The following is a 16,872-nucleotide window of genomic DNA, read 5'->3' on the forward strand; positions in this document are numbered from 1 at the left end:
TACCTGAGCGGATTAGAGCAGTGTGCAATCCAACTTTAGAGGTCTCTTTGGCGGACAGCTGTCAAACGAGGCAGTCCAAAAACAAGCTGACCAATCACAGCCTATTGGGAAAAGTCATTTCACTCCTCAGACCAATCAGGGCGTTCTAAATCCAACCGGAAAACCACGCGCGATCCATATAAAGATTTTTTTTTGTCTCCGCCCACAATTTCCAAAAATAATAAATTAATAAAAGTGTGTCCTAAGGTTATCCTGACCCTATTATTCTTCCATACACTTTATGTGTTTCAAACGTCTCACGTATACATGCGTGGGCTGTTTATACACCAAGCCGGCCGGTGTTTGGGCTCAGTGACTCAAAACTTACATTAGAGTTTCTACTATTTATGTTTATCAGTGTTGTTTGATTTATTTCAGTGCGCTTTGTGTGAGTTTGGGTATGGATTTGTTGCGATATAAATCGCTTTGCGGTTCGGCATACTACAAAATGTTTATTTTATAGTTTAATTTGTGTAGAAAATTGATTTTTACCAAAATGCTAGGCGATGGATTCACCTTGTGAAAGTCGCTTGAACGCATGAAGCAGCTTCAGAAATTAGTATTTTTAGCGCGAAAAAATGTTGTTTTCTGTGTATTATTCATGCCGAATCAAAGAAGTTGCACCAACGACAGGAAACAACTCTGACTCATGCTTTGTGAGTCACCTTTTCAGACTGATAAGGACCGGCCAGCTTAAATCGTCATTATTGTAAGCGGAGTACGTCACGGGGCTGAGCCAGACTGTGGTCTACACTCATCTTTCCCCCAGGAGGCTCTCCTTCCCAGCCCCTTTGTTCAGTCTAGCCGGTGGGTTGAGTCAGTCAGAAGAAGGCTGTGCTAACCCAACAAATCCAAATCACTGTGGGAACACCGACAAGAGAAAGAAGAGGCCGAAAAATACATCCACCGGATGACGTTTTTAGTTAGAGGCACAGCAGAAAGAAAACGGAAAAAGTTGGTTTTGAGTGTTGCTGATGCTGCGTTTAATGCCGGGAACCGTCTGGCCCTGCGTGGAAGCGTTTGGCTCATTTAAGTCCGTTATCGTCGCTCCAGTATAGCCGCCTGAGCTAACACGCTGTTAGAGATGAACCGGCAGGCTACATGCTAACCCATCACCGGTATATTGCTGACAGTGTGCAGTTGTTGCCACCATCCATCCAGTGATCCACGCTGACTCTCCCTTTCAGTTTCTGCTCAGCATCCATATTTGCATCCCAGGGAGTGGCAGCCACTAATCCCCTCTTTTTCCACCCGTGGCTAGGAAATCAAAGTTGGACACCCCCTGAATTTTCTCACAGGATGGTGAGTATTTTCCTGCATTTTTACGCGCTTTTGTGCCATTTTGTGCTTTTATTTCCTCCCTGGGAGGGTACTCGGGGTGTGAAGTGAAGGACAGTCTAGACCACGTTGCCGCAGTAGCTACAACAATGGATCAAACCGGCGTTGTGTTAGATTTTGTTGAGGTGCGCATTATCAGCACATTGCTGCTCTCCTGTTTGCACTGAAATCAAGGTGTGGATTGGGAAATGAATCTGTGCTTTAATGTGGAAGAGCTGAGGAAAAATTACAGACAGAGGCCTTTATTTGTGTCTCCACTCAGATCAAAACCATCATCCCCGGCTGGTTTGCTCTGACTGATTGATCCAAAAATTAATATCCGCTCCATTTTTTTTTATTATCTGGATGAGTGTAAATAAAATGGAGAATGATTAGGCAACGCTGGAATGTGTTCCCCGTCCCTCCTAATGCCCAGTGTCTAGTTTAAAAGCCTCAGCCAGATGTGTGTTGTTTATTGTAGGCTATAACGGCATTATATCTTCTTAATGGGCTCTGGGCCATGATTTGTTGGCCATGTTCTACTTGGGCAAAGGCCTGCATTGGTTTTCACTCTTGTTATGACTCTGCTGAAACTGCTAAGTTGATCATGGATGATTGTATGAAGCAGTGGGGCGTAGATGACAGTAATTTACCGTGACACATGTAAATGTGTGTGGATTGCTATGCAGGTGCCAAATAGTTCAACAGATCGACAAAAACACGATGCCTGTGGAAGTTCTCTCAGTGCTGCTTCAGTGTTTGGCTCATGATTAATCATGTTTTGCTCAGTGGCACCCCAGCAGTAGTGTAGCATGAGTAATAACAGTGGGACACATGCATTTCAGTCTCTACTTCAGTGTTTTTTCTGCTGTTGTTAATCAAAGAAGAATCCCACATTGCCAGTGCCAAATTGGAAAAATAAAGCATTGTGCTCTGGATAGAGTTGGAGAAGCAGGCCTACCCTTCTTAAAATGCACAAAAATACATGTGCAAGCTCACCAGGTAAACAAACTCTTAAAAAGTTGCTCTAAACATATTTTAAAGAAGCTTTTTTTTAATTGGAAGTTAAACTTCTAACATCTTTACTATTGCAGTTCAGGTTTCTTTGAGTGCAATGCCTCTCTCTTATGACATAATAAGGCTGACACAATACCAGATTTTATTTACGTAATTTTGTATCAATATCTTTGTCATATCTCCAAAAATGAACTCAAATGATTATTAAACTTAATATTTGTCTTTTTATTTGGCCAATGAATTGCACCCATAAAATATGCATAAGGAGGTGGAGAAAGTCTAAGTAATTATAAAGGCATGCAAAAAGAATGACGACACGGTACTCATAAGCTTTGGAAACACTATATGGACAAAGGTATTGGGCCACACCTCTTCATCTTTGAATTCAGGTGTTTTCAGTCACAGCTGTGTAAAATAAAGTACCGTTTCACCATTTGTGGAAAAAATGGGTCAATCCAGAGAGGTATGATGTGTCAGTGGTCCGTTCCAGCTGTCTGTACAGTGTGCAGTTCCTTACCATCATTTGTACTCAGAGATGCAATTAAGATCTTATTCTAAAAATTTCTGACCTAAATACTTAAGGAATGGTTCGTTGCACTCTGAGTGAAGTGAATAATTTCATTAGAGAGTAACATCATGTGTCGCAGTCGTATTTTTTTGAATTGACATAAATAATCCACATTTACAGATGTACACTTTTGAAGTGATAAAGCAGTTTTATGATTTATAGCAAATTATTTTGTGGACCTTTTGATTATGGACTTCTGGGGTCACAGAATTCACACACTGAGAAACACCGATATAAAGGAAAATGTCCTGATAAACAAAAACACCCACAAGGCCTAAAATCTGCCATCAGCTGACATCAGTGTGTCAACCTGAGAGCTGCTGTCTCCGGGCGTGTATTAATAAACGCTATCCATTTATTATTTATAACTACTACCAGTTCTTCAGATTCTTAAAAGTCATCAACTCCCAGTGTGACTCCTGAGGAGGAAGGAAGACCACATATATAGATGAAAGCTGCATAAAAGAAAATCACATTTAGGCACTAAAGCTTTTGTTAAGTTGGAGAAGCTGTTAGGTTAGATTTTCACCCTGTGTGAGCTGGGATTGGCTCCAGCCTCCCCGGGCTGTAAGTTGGATGAGCAGTTAAGAGAAATGATAGATGGATTGTTAGGTTATGGCTTTGTGTGGGCACAACCCAGAAGTGATCTTTGCTTTTCAGATTGTTCGATTTTCAGTGGATTGTAGGGACACAAAAAAAAGAACAAGATGCAAAAAAGGAAATCTCTGATCTCTTTCAATCCCTGTGTTTCTGCACTGAGCCAGTGTTTTGCATGCAAAATGTTAGGACGACCTTACAGTGTGTTGGAGAGCAGTTCAACAATAACACCCACTATGACCTCAGAAATAAAGGTCAAGTAGAATTATGACCGCTTGGCCAAAAACAACAAAAATCAGTGTGCGCAAAACTTAATTGTTGGTATAAAGCAGCTTCTCTGTGCTGTGTGAGGGCATTAAATTGCAGAGGTGTTCCTGATAAACTTGTTGTCAAACCAGTTTCCATTTGTTCTGCTTCAACAATCTGGTCCATTCACTCAGGGTTGGACATCTGATGTCACACTGTGTTTGTTTAGCTGTCGTGCTGTCAGCCGTTCTTGTATTTATCCCATATATTTGTCATCCCCACAGCTAAAACATGGAGAGTGACAGCCACCACTCCCACATCTAGTGCCTGATCCAAAAGCCTTCATCGCCCAGGAAGGAGGAACTCTCAGGTCTCCCTGCTAACGTAGAATGAACATGCTCAAGTCCAGTGGACTGAAAATCCCTGGGCGCGGGGCCAAGCATTCCAGCCCAGTGGGAAGGACCTCAGCGGGTGGAACGTCCAGCCCCGTTGCCCCTAAAGACAGTAAGTCACTTCCTTCTCCTGACCCCGTGGAAAATAAAAGGAGCGTCTTTTCCCCCAGTTATTTCTTTTCATCGCCGGAAGTGGCTCAGACCATTTATTTGTGTTGCTGACTCAAACGCACAGCTGCATTAGATTACATCCTCATGGTTCTTTATGATAGAAAAAAACATGGAAGGAGGATTGGTTTGTGTCTCCCACTTCTTTAAAACATCTTCCAAAGTGTTCCAGGGCAAACCTTGTGTTGCCTTCAGCAGTTTGGAAAGTGATTTGTTTTTATCTATCAATGAATGTTTAATTTAGGCCTAGGTGATCATGGGGGGAAAAAGCAGGCTCACAGGTGTCAGGTGACCTGCATGGCAGCCACGTAGAGACCAAAGGAGAGCCGACAGCTCGCCAGCCAACACCTCAGTCGCACACTGTCAAAAACACACGGGGTGAGAAACCCTCAGTAATCCAGAGAGAAAGTAATCAGCTGTCCTTATTGATCCTTCCACAGATCCACCTGTCAAAACCTTTTGCAACTTTTACCTCTGCTGGGCATCTTGCTGACCAAAGGCCTCCCCATCAGCTTGGCTCAAACTGAAGTAAACGTCGGTAAACTTGAGCTTTTAGGGAGGGCCAAAAACACTGCAGTGTAAAGTAAAGAGGTTATATTGATCTGTAACACAAAAAAACCACAGGTTGTAGCAAAAATAATGACAAAAAGTAACCATGTTATCCCAAAGACCTCGTTTTTATAAGATAGCCAAGATACCCATGGATTGATCTGTTCTCAAAACCATATTTAGTCTGGCTAAAAGATTTGAATTGCACTCTTCTGCTGTGAGTTCTGTAACGCTTCATTTCGTTATTACTCACATATTCATTTCTTTCTTTTGTATAGTAACACATGTATTAAAGATTAGCTAGTAAGTGTTAGTGTTTTTCAGCTTAATGTTTTGATTTTACCTCCCACAGGTTTACAGCTGGTTGAGTCACTTTTATTAACCTGTCTCCAGGCGGCTATCTCCAGTGCTGAGCAGAACTATTTAGCCAAAAAAGTGGAGTATTTGGAGGCTACATAGTCAGATTTCCAATCAGGAGATGGTTGAGACCAAAAATGGAGCAAAAAATGGTGTAAATATTGGATTTGCACCAAAAAACGTAACCAAAAATCAATGATAGTATATTACTCAGTCTGCAGGATGTTTACATTATCATGTTTCTTCAATGCTTAACATGGTAACATGTCAGTGTTGTGTATTTACGGCTGGCTGAGTTGGCAACAAACAGCCAAAAAGAAAGGCGCTAACACAAAAGGATAACTTTAAAAGCACACTTTTTCTTTAAAACACTGAGGTCTTACTTTAAATGTAAAAGAGAAGGAACCAAAACACAGCAGCTCTTAAGAGCATGATGCTCCACATGCAGGCAATATTAGGATGCAATAATGCAGCTTTATAATACTGAAGATATATAGCTGTTAGCTGCACTAACAGCCATTGTTTATGTATCAAATGTATGATAATTGTCATTCTTGTTTACAATAAAGTTCAGTTCCTGTCCAAAAAAAGTATGAAAAATGTGGTTGTGAGCCACACTGTTACATTAGTTGACGTTTTTCTACTTAAATATGACTCGTTTTCTATAGTTTACATCAACTGCATATCTGCAATGACCACACAGTTGACGATTCATCTCCTGACGAAAAAAAAGGACTACTAACCTGTACGAACACTCAGAATTACAGCCCTTGTTTGCTCAAAGTAATCACAGCTGTTTGCGCTCTAAAATGCAAACCACACTGTTTATCTGCCCACCTTCAGCTCACACGACTGTCACGTCTCACCAGCTTTGCACGCAGGTTTGTTCAGTTTCTGCACACAGCTCCACACCCAGCGGTGAACAGGGCAAAAGAATTCGCCGACCCGATGGTGGGGAGGCCTTTTATGATCAGTGTGTCACAGTTCATGCTGAAAGGAGGAAAAGTTGGTCCGACACTTTTAACGTTACGTGATAACCATTAGTTATAGTTATAGTCATTATTAGTAGCTTATTACCAAATAATGAGTTAATAAGAATAAGTTAATGAGTGTTCATTCATCTGTTATGTCACTGTTAATTTTCCTAAGCTTCCATATTAAACTGCTATTAAATACATGTCCTTAACAGAGTATCAAAGTAAGCTTTAGTAAAGGCATAACAATGATATAATAGTAAGTTAAACATTGACATCGTCTTATTAAATTCATTGTATCATGTTAACAAGCATGAGGACTTGTGTGTGTGTTACAGGGACATTACTGTAAATCATCACTGTGGGGTTTTATACAAGTCATTTTCTTGGTTTTACTCCAAGTTGCTATTTTATACCATACTCTGTGCCTCCCAGCATATCACAATAATCACTAAACATTAAGAGCTCTAAGATTCCTGTGACAGCTGAATATATCCGGCTCTAATGAAACTGAAGCGTTACGAATGCCAATCCAGAGCTGTTGATGCCTGTAAGTCTGTGAGAAATCTAAACAACAGAAGCATTTCGGGAGAAAATAAACAAGTCTTTCATTTATCTGCTCGACTTTATGTTTAACCCGGGGCGGTTCTTTTTTGTTCATCTCCGTGTCGGAGCTACGGCGGCTCAGATTTTTGCCTATAATTATCCCGAACGTGTTCATTAGCAGCTCAGAAAGCGATCTCTTAGCGTTGCGCGCGGGACTGAAGCCTGTTGCCCAGGGCTCGTCAGCTGTTACCGTAGGTTGCTGCGACTTCGAAATTCCTGCCTGCGGTTTTAAACTGTTTGGTTCTGCCATATGCGAAGTCATTAGCTTGCTCACATCCTGTTTATGCACAAAATACACAAGCGTGATGGATGTGGCAGTGATTTATTTTCCCACTGCTGTACTTGAACCATGTAAACTTTAGTGTGTGAATGCTGCACTGACAGCTAACACATTTCTAACAGTCTGACTTCTGATACTAGTGCTAATTGGATTTTGGTGATCTGTAATAAATGTAATTAGATTAATGAGAAAGTAATTCATTTGTGGTGAGTGGCAGTATTTTTAGACATACCTTTGATAAGATGGCCTAAGTCTCAGTTCTTATTTGTGCCACATGGTCACTGTTCGTGTCTCCCTGTCGTGCTCCTGCGGTTTTATGTTGGACTTATAATCAAATTTAGGATTTGTCCATTATTTTTCTCATCATTATATTTTTGAATTCTGGTTCTTGTTTGATTTCAGTGTCATTCTAGTGGTGTTTAGTGTGTGGTTTATGGGCTCCTGTGAAATTAGTGACCCCAGGTTCTGTTATTATTTCAGCCTACCCCCCTCGTGTTTCTGTCTCTTCCTTCCTCTGTTATCATGTTTAGTATACGTCTTCTGTTTATTTCCTGTTTTACTTTGATGGTTAGTTTTCTCGTGGGTCTTGTCGTCACCTATCCTGATTGTCTTGTCCCTGTTCTGTCCCTAATCCCCAGTTCATCCCCCACATGTCATATCTTTGTTTCAGTCCTTCATTTTCTTTGCCTCCTTCTGCTTCTTTGGAGATGTGTAGATTTTTGCCTTTCACTGGTTTTCATCTTTTTGTGCTTTTTTTTGGATTTATTTAAATAAAAGAAAAAAAAACATATTTTTTTAAGAGCAAGACTAACCTTTCATGCTAAGGTTATCCAATGTTTTTAAATATGATAGCACTGGTCCTGGACTAGCATCCATATTGAAAGTGATGCATGTCTTAATGCATCTTTAGCCATGACGTTGTGTGTTGCAGCACCAACACCCTGCTTACGTCTGCGATATCAGCGGTTTTATGAAATAACTGTACTCAACACCCCGGGAATGACAGTTGTCTGGTTTTAGGTAGGCGGGTACACCCTGTGCAGGTCACCAGATTATCACAGGACCAGTCAGAGTCAAAACTAGTCAAAATACATGACGACACCAGTCAAAACCAGCTAAGATTGCTCCCCCTCTCCTGTCAGCATGGTAAAATCACAAAGCTAGCTCTGTAGCTTAGCATGAAGATTGGATGAGGGGAAGATTGTCTGGTAATGAATTGCAGATTATTTAATGTATACGATGCTAGTGTTTATGCTAAATGTGACTGTGGGAATCTATCGATCTGCAGCAGCGATCTGCAAAAATCAGCCAGAGTCCCTGAGAATAAGTCAGCCTAATACTTACAGAGCGCTTGGGTCATATAGGATCTGTTGTAGTTTTGGTCACTGGAATGTTTTGCCAAGAAGATGATTGGTATCTTGGATTAAATTGTTCTTATTACCTAAAGAAGGCTATAAAACACATTAATGAGAAATCCCTGGGAGAATATCTGTGCCTCACCGAGGACGTGGAGGGATTAGTTTCCTGTCCCAGATAGTTTTATCACTGACCTGCCCTCATACTCCAAATCTCAACCCGCTGTTTGTTGGTTTTAGTCTGGAAGACTGCGAGAGGGGGCCGCTGTGTCGGAAGCTGACACAGTTTACTTTGCTAAATTTAAAGAAGGAAACTGCAGTAAAAGGAGTGAATAGAGGAAAGTATCCAAGCCTTCATCTAGAAACTTTAGATGTGGAAATAACGGAGCTGTGCCACCTCTCGCGATGCAGCATCTCCTGTGACCTTGGAAGCAACAGAAATATCTCGTGTAGACTGCCTAGGTGGAGACAAGCAGCATTTTTTTTCTCTTGGTTTAATTCTCTGAAAGGCTCTGTTCAAGGTTTCCCCCTGTTTACCCACATGGAAAAGAAATAGTAAAAACTTATAAAAGCCTTGCATAAGATGTGGCCTACTTCATATAGTGAATCATATAAGGCTTATATGATTCACTCATGAAAGTGGCCACTTTCATATATTGTTTTAGGAAGTATCCAAAACATACAAGTTTCATTTATAGAATTTTTCAAGGGATCTTATATCTGTTTTCACTCTTGTATGCTTTTCATTCAAGTTTCACACAAGACAGATACAAACTTTATAAGATTTATATATATCTTTTCCATATGGGTACTGCTAATCAAAAGGTTAATTATGCACTTTAATTGTAGAGATTATTATAATTAACATTTTATATCTTTGTTTTTCTGGATTTTTTGTTGATATTTTCTCTCCATAAAACTGGAACGACCATAACTTTCCTTAATTTTAAATTTTCATTTATGAGCCGAAAATGCACAATACTGATATAGGAAAATAGCTGATTATCGGCCAATACATCAACCTCCCTGATATATTGGTCAAAGGTACAAAGGTTAGCTAATAACTTTCTCAAAATATGGAAAATACTGGGACCAAAAAACAAACTGGTGGCAGGCAAAATGCCAAACTGTGGCTTTAAAATGTGGAAACATTAAGTAGCCTTTAGATTAACAAAAAATGTCTCTTTCAGTATCCCTTGACACTGTCCATTAGAGGGTCTTTAGCCATGTGAGTCCATGTGCTGCAGCAAGCCCGAGATTCCCTGTGGTCTGTTGCATGAGGCTAAATAAAGCAAATCTGTTCATTTGTCCTTTAAGTCACGGTTATGACGTCTCCCAAAGTTCATATAAAAGCAACAAGTTGATTAAAAAGTCAGGAAACAGGCCCAGGGTCAGCCCCCTCCATCTGTCACATTATGTGCTGCTCAGCCTTACCCAGCTGCCACAGACACCGCTGAAGATGACCACACAGAGTCAACCTTGACTAACTGATTATCGTCCTTTTAAAAGAGACAAAAATAAAGCACAAGTTAGATACTGGAGGTAATAGCCACTGTGCAAGACGATCATAAAGAGGCAGAGTTAAAGAGGCCACGGAAAGCAGGGAGAGATGGGGGGATAACTGGGAGGAGGAGGGGGAGGGACGGGAGGAAGCTGTGGAGGTCTCATTGTGTGCAGCTGATGAATAGTGGGATTCAGATGGTGGTGGGAGGTGGCCAAGCACAATAGTGAAAGTAAGGGCTGTGTTTCCAGTTTTCCTTCTGCCGAGGATCCTTTTACCCTCACTGTGCTGTTGCCCCAGCAACCCAAATCATGGGTTAGCTCAGGTTTTAAACACCACCTTGGGTTTGCTGGCTTAGATCACATGTTGCATTGTTTGGATCTGTGTATCCTGTGATTATTACACTATGATTAGTCACGCTTTTCTTTAAGAAGTGGGGTTTTTCATGCCCTCGCAAAGTTGCCCATCCACGTAGAAGGTTGTAATGTAGATATAGGCTGGCCATTTTTATGGTATGTGTAGGAAGAAACAGCAGGAGAGCAGCGTCATAGAGGTTTGCACTCCATTACGTAATGTTACGCTAACAGGGTTCAGTTTATTTGTAACTGCAACGTGTCCTGTGTAGTATTTGGCTTGATCACAGGTCTTTAACTTTTGCACAAAATGAAAATGAAAAATGAAATTAGTGACTTTTTAAAATCTGTAATAGTCGGCATAAAAAAAATCCAGGCTATAGATGCTGGATTTTTTAAGATTCAAAATTCAAGATTCGTTATTCGTCACGTGCATAGCAGTGAAATGTAACCTGACACACTCCTCGACTTGTGCAAAAGGGGGAGAGAAGAAGAACATTATATATTATATACATTAGGTGAATGTGCAGTAGCAGCATTGTATGCAGCAAGCAGGTGAGTTTTGTACTTTTTAAAAATGTCTTAACCTCCATGAATATAAACCTTACTTTTTTCAGTCCAGTGAGGTCATGTGATTGTTAAAGACAGATGATTTTTCAAGACTGACCTTATGGAAGTTTGTTTCACCACTGAGTAAAATAAAAACTGCCATTTATGAGTCAAAACTTTCTGAAAATAACTCAGAATTGAGACATTAAATTCCAACCAATTTTGAGCTACTAAATTCAAATTTTGAGATAATAACCTAAAAATGATCTGCATTGGGTCAGAAATTTTAGAAGAACTTTTATCCATCCATCTATTTTCTTCCTCTTATCAAGTTGGGGTGTTGCTGCGGGAGGCAGGGAACACACTAGACCAGGGGTGTCAAACTCAAATACACAGTGGGCCAAAATTCAAAACTGGAACAAAGTCGCGGGCTAACATTAATATTTATTGAAAAAAAAATCTTCCTCCAGATATAAGAATGAATCTTTTCTTATGGACTCAAATAAGTTTTTCTGGAAAACTGAATATGGAACAAGCAAAGCTTAATACTAAACAATATATATATTAACTGTATAATACCAGTAGGCCAGCTCTAATAGTAATTTGGTGTGGCTTCGGTTTGACACCTATGCACTATACCCTCCCAAATTATGGAATTTGTTGCCTTTGCACCTCTTTCATTTTAAAGACCCCCCTCTTCTGCTTTTCTTTGACCCAGTTTGATACATTGATGCAATTTTTACGTTTTTATTCTTTTACTCATGGTTATTTGCGTTTTTGTTCTGCATTGTTTTATTTTATTTTGTCATTTTTATGTATTTGATATTAATTTTACTTTATTCTGGTATATTTTTTTTATGTTCAGTGCTTATTGTTTTTAAATTCTTTATAAATAAAGTTGGCTTGAGAGATTGACATCGTCACAGGGATAAGAGAGAGACAGATAACCATTCACTCTCACAGTCATACTTATGGTCAATTCGGAACCACGGAGATAACCTAACACATGCATGACTTCAGACTGTGGGATAAAGCTGGAGTACCCTGAGATAACCCACACGAGCACGGATAGCGTGCACAGAAACTGTTGCCTCAGAATTTTTGTGAGGTAACAGTGCCAACCACAGCATCACCGTGCCGTCCCCATTCTGTCTCATACCTTCCAAAAAACATATCCAGTTAAAACAGGACGTCATCGTGAAGTTCTCACAAAAATGTCACATACTAATTTGGATCCAGATATTCTTTTGGATCATGTCACGCACGCTGAGGAGGGAATTTTCTGCCTCGCAGAGGTACACAGTCTCAGACAGCCCACAGGTTCATGAAAATGCAATAAAGAATCACTGGAATAATCCTGTGCTGTGAGATGAAAGGTTCAATTTATTATTAAAACTTTTTTAAGAAATTGAAAATCAGAGAGAGTGTCGTGAATCACAGAGTTTAGGAACAAAATTCAGAAACGTAGCGCCGTCCAAATAAACCAAAAGCAAACCTTAATGTTGGCTGGTGAAAATAACAAGAACCATAAAGACAAGCCAGAACATTGTGCAAGCACACAGGCTCTGCAACAAAGGACAGAGGAAGAGTGGGGCTTAAAAAAACACACAGGTCATTAGAGGAAGTGGACACAGGAGGGTAATGGGGGGAAAAGACCAAAGGAAAAGAGAGGGAAATACAAGCTGTAACTGGACCAAAGGATTAAAGGCCCACATTATTAAGGATTAATAATATGAAAATGTAAACAATAAATAAACTAAAAGCCAAGTGGAAAATAATTATTAATGTTATACAGTGTCTATAAGTTCTGAACTCATGGTCCAAAAATGAGACAGTAGTTTATTTCTTGGATGATTCGTCCTTTTTCTTCATGGAAATACCAGATCTAAAGAGCCAATAGTGCTGTGGTATTTCAACTACAATGTCCATGTGTTTGGCTGTAATGTCCTATTTAGGGTACATTTGTCTACTTTTACCTTTACTTCCTTTGTAACCAAGGTCCTTCTGAAAATGATGTCCAGGAAATCGGAAAAGTTTAGAAAAAATCTGAATCCGAAACATACAAGCTTTTAGATCAGGTCATAGTCACTCAGGAAACTTGCAGGACTGCAGTCTATTTCACGGTGACTAGCATTGATTAGCACTGAACAGCTGTTAATGTTCTTCATGTAATATGTTATATACAATACTGTATAAAAGTCTTGAGCTGCCACCTCTGTATGCTTCAAAGGAGCCAAAGTTGTTGTAATTATTTGAAGTGGTCTCCAGGCTTCCTGACGGTCTTTCGAAGTTTTCTCTAGATGTTAGCTGCTTTTTCACTCATTTTCAGTTCACTCCTTGTACCTGACCATTTTCAGATGGATTTTTTTTGTTTTTTAAGCTATAGGACGCTTACCTGTGAATCAATAAGCATAAAAAGGCAATGAGCTAAAGGGATGAACTGGTGTTGTGTCTACACATAACAGACAGCTTAGCAAAGAACCCATTTTAAATGGTAACTTTGGGTCGTTTGTTACTGGCAGCCTGTTCCACAAGCACACAATTGTTTGCATTTCTTTAATTAAAAATAAGAAAATGCTAAAGATTACAAAGTTTGACAGAGATAAAAAAAAAAGAAGTTTTAAGTAGCTCCTTGAAACTTTGAGGACTCTGGACAGTGATAATGATCCCAACACACTGTAAAGCATACATAAATAGAAAGAGCACACAGTTGAACACTATCAGTCATGGACCGGCTTTGCCAGAGCCCGGACGTCAACATTATTGAAGCAGACAGCATCCAAAAAAAGAGCTTTGAATGTCCTTCGGGAAGCCTGGACAATAGTTCCTGAGACTACTTAAAGAAGTTACAGGAAAGCTTGCCGGAGAGAGTTCAGGTTGTGTTAAACAATAAAGGTGGTGATACCACAGCTTGACATTTAAGCTTGTTAGAATCTTATTTTATTTGGAGTAAGGAGGCCTGACTGCAAGTGTTTCTCAACTATCTTTGCTGTTCTGGATGTGCTGGGCTTCACAATTCGAATGGGATAAAATACTATACCAGGAGTGTCCAATTCCAGTCCACGAGAGCTGCTGTCCTGCAGCTTTTAGATGCATCCCTACTCCAACACAGCTGAATCAAATGAATGGCTTGTTACTGGGCCTTTACTTAACTTGATTGCATGCTGAAGAGGTAACCCAACCTTTTGATTCAGCTGTGTTGGAGTAGGGATGCATCTAAAAGCTGCAGGACAGTAGCTCTCGAGGACTGGAGTTGGACACCCCAGGACTATGCAATCAGAAATGTGGGTCAAACACAGACTGACTGATGGTTGATGCTGATGCTAAATGTCAGTTTACCCTGGGCCACATCCATTTTGACACATAATTGATTAATGACCATCGTCTGGTCAATACTTTCAGTTCAGCTGGTATATTTGTGTGAAATGGTAAATGGTGCCAGATGCCTCGAAGCCTAAACTTTGTCCACGGTCAGAGAAAAAAGTAACCTTTTGAAAGGCATCCATCTTCAAGATGACCACTTCTTGACACTGAACAAAATTATCAGTCAGTCATCAGTTTTCCCCAGAACAGCGATTTACCAGAAGCAGCACATTCCTAAGAGCTTCTAAACTCTATAATCAAGTTAAATCCCCTTTGAAGTTGTACCCATTTTCATTTGCGGCTCACATAGCAGCATATGGAAGCAATTGGGGCATAACATGCATCGAGCACAGCCACTGGAGCCCACAAAGCCCCGGGCCCGCTCTCAGGGTGTCGGGGAGACCGTCCTGGCACCAACCACTCCTGCACACAGACATAGATAAACACGCTTTTACGGCAGCGCGGTGCACCAGACCTCGTGCCAACGGTGCCCCTCCCGGTTTACAGGCTGTGCGGATGAGAACAGACATCCAGCTCTTCTATGTGTCAAATAGGCGATATCACAGGGCTGATGGCAGGGTTAATCACCGGCACATCACAGATACCGTCTCTCTGACCCACTTTTCAGAAGGAATTAGACTATCGCCTAATCTTGCACAAACTGCTCTGTTGTGCTAGATGCTGCCACACAAGCTTTTTTTTCTGCTGGCATGGTCAAACAGGATGAATAGTGTGAAGGCGATTCTGCTGGACTGTGAATGAGGATGGCCTCACAATGTACACAGTGTTCGCAACTTAAATCAGAGAGGAGTGTAATGACTGTAAGAAGAAATGACACAGTTTCCATGCACCTTTTAGTTTTAATGCCTTTAAGCACATTCTGCTTTTGTTATATGAATCCTTGTGTTGCTCTGCAACATGGCAGATAACTGTGTTTCTGTGCTTTTTCCAGGTGCTGCGCTGAAGCCCACCACTCCAACTAAAATCTCGGAAGAGGGCGACGATGTTTTGGGGGATTACACCGTTGGCGAACAGGTTTGGGTCAACGGTGTGAAACCAGGAGTTATCGCCTACCTAGGGGAGACCCAGTTTGCTCCAGGACAGTGGGCAGGCGTTATACTGAATGACCTAGTTGGCAAAAACGATGGTTCAGTGGGTGGCGTGCGCTACTTTGAGTGCCAGCCCCTCCAGGGAATCTTTACGCGACCCTCAAAGCTCACCCGACAGCCAGTCGGAGAGGGGAGCGACAGCCACTCCACCGACTCAACCCAGAATCAGACTCAGCAGGGTGGCGGCGGCGGCGCCCCCGCCGGCCAGCGGGTGGTGGTACCACTCAGAGAGGGCCTGCTCAACAGCGCCGTGAAAACGGGAAATGAGTCTGGGTCCAACATGTCTGACAGTGGTTCGGTTAAAAAAGCAGGTGATAAGGATCTTCGAGTTGGAGATCGAGTTTTGGTGAGTAGACCACATGTAACACTACCATTATAGCATGCAGATCATGGGGGTCAAACATAAGACCCAGGGCCCAGAATAGGCCCAACAAAGACTAGTCCGAGCCTACCAGAAAACTGGAAAACACAAAAGAAGGTATAAATTTTGGACTTTTAACTATTTTAACAAATTTTAAAGCTTTATTTTAATCTTTATTCGGTAATTTTACATTTAAATTCTTCCAATTAAAGCCAAAGAGACATGCAATTTCTTTCATTTGCTGTAGAAGCATTTCATTATCAGGTAGAAAATGAAATGTGTAGTTGTATTTGCACTTATTCTTTTATTAAGGTGCTCAGTGTAATCAAACTTCTTTAGACCCACAGAAAGGCGAGCGTCACTGGTCTGGCCCACAATGTAAAATGAGTTTAAGATCCCTGATGTACATGATGGTTTGCAAAGCTCTGTTGGCGCCACCATTGCACAAACATGTCGGGTGCTTTACAAGCCACAGACAGAACTGTGTTGACCTTCCCATGTAACCATGTTCCCATTTGCCGTGTCTTTAACAAATGCGAAGATAAATAATTTCCCTGCCCTTTTAAATGTGGACGGTTTTAACTTGATTATCTGTAAACATTTGAAATTAACACAATTCTCAGTAGTAACTGAGCAATGACTTCCTAATTAGTATTTCATGCAGGCCTCAGTAAAACTGGATTGATGCAGTGTAATGTGAGACATTGACTGATTCTTTGGGGAAGTTCAGTTTTCCTTTATTTGGTCTTAGTGCTAGGATTTAACCTTCACCCAACCTCTCTTGCATCTTTTTCCTTTTCCATCATCCTTTTCCATTCTCATCAGCACCAAAGCTGGTGAGAATGTCACTAAACCTCAACAGGAAGAATATGTTTATCTGCTTCTTGCATTTTCTTCCCACTGGCTCCTGTTAGTCTATACACCGCCTACTGTATGGGATTATCGGGTCACGTGGATTTCCATTAAGTGATGGACACAGGGGATATCTACATCAGATCCTGCGCCGTCAAAAGCGGGGAGCCCGAAAGCCTTCCTCCTGGTCAATATTGTAAATCACTCCAGATTACTTTCAGCACTTAAGAGAGGAGATACCACTGCTGACACATTGATCTGTGAATCCATCATTTTCCTAAACCTCTCCTGTGTAATCCATCTCACTGCGGCGGCTCGG

At 40.9% G+C, this 16,872-nt stretch overlaps 1 protein-coding gene across 2 annotated transcripts in view; it reads left to right on the forward strand.

Moving 5' to 3' along the window:
- The first annotated feature begins 278 nt into the window (after nt 1–278).
- Nucleotides 279–16,872, forward strand: part of clip2 (CAP-GLY domain containing linker protein 2) — a 55,908-nt gene continuing 39,314 nt past the window's right edge. For both annotated transcript variants that reach the window (XM_082549923.1, XM_082549924.1), the window contains exons 1-3: nt 279–1,341; nt 4,069–4,288; nt 15,184–15,686. In XM_082549923.1, coding sequence (XP_082406049.1) covers nt 4,174–4,288; nt 15,184–15,686 — 618 coding nt within the window. In that variant the 5' untranslated portion in view covers nt 279–1,341; nt 4,069–4,173. The remainder of the gene's footprint in view (nt 1,342–4,068; nt 4,289–15,183; nt 15,687–16,872) is intronic.

Source organism: Aulonocara stuartgranti (genome assembly GCF_965226115.1).
Source record: "Aulonocara stuartgranti genome assembly, chromosome: 10".
Classification (NCBI taxonomy): Eukaryota; Metazoa; Chordata; class Actinopteri; order Cichliformes; family Cichlidae; genus Aulonocara; species Aulonocara stuartgranti.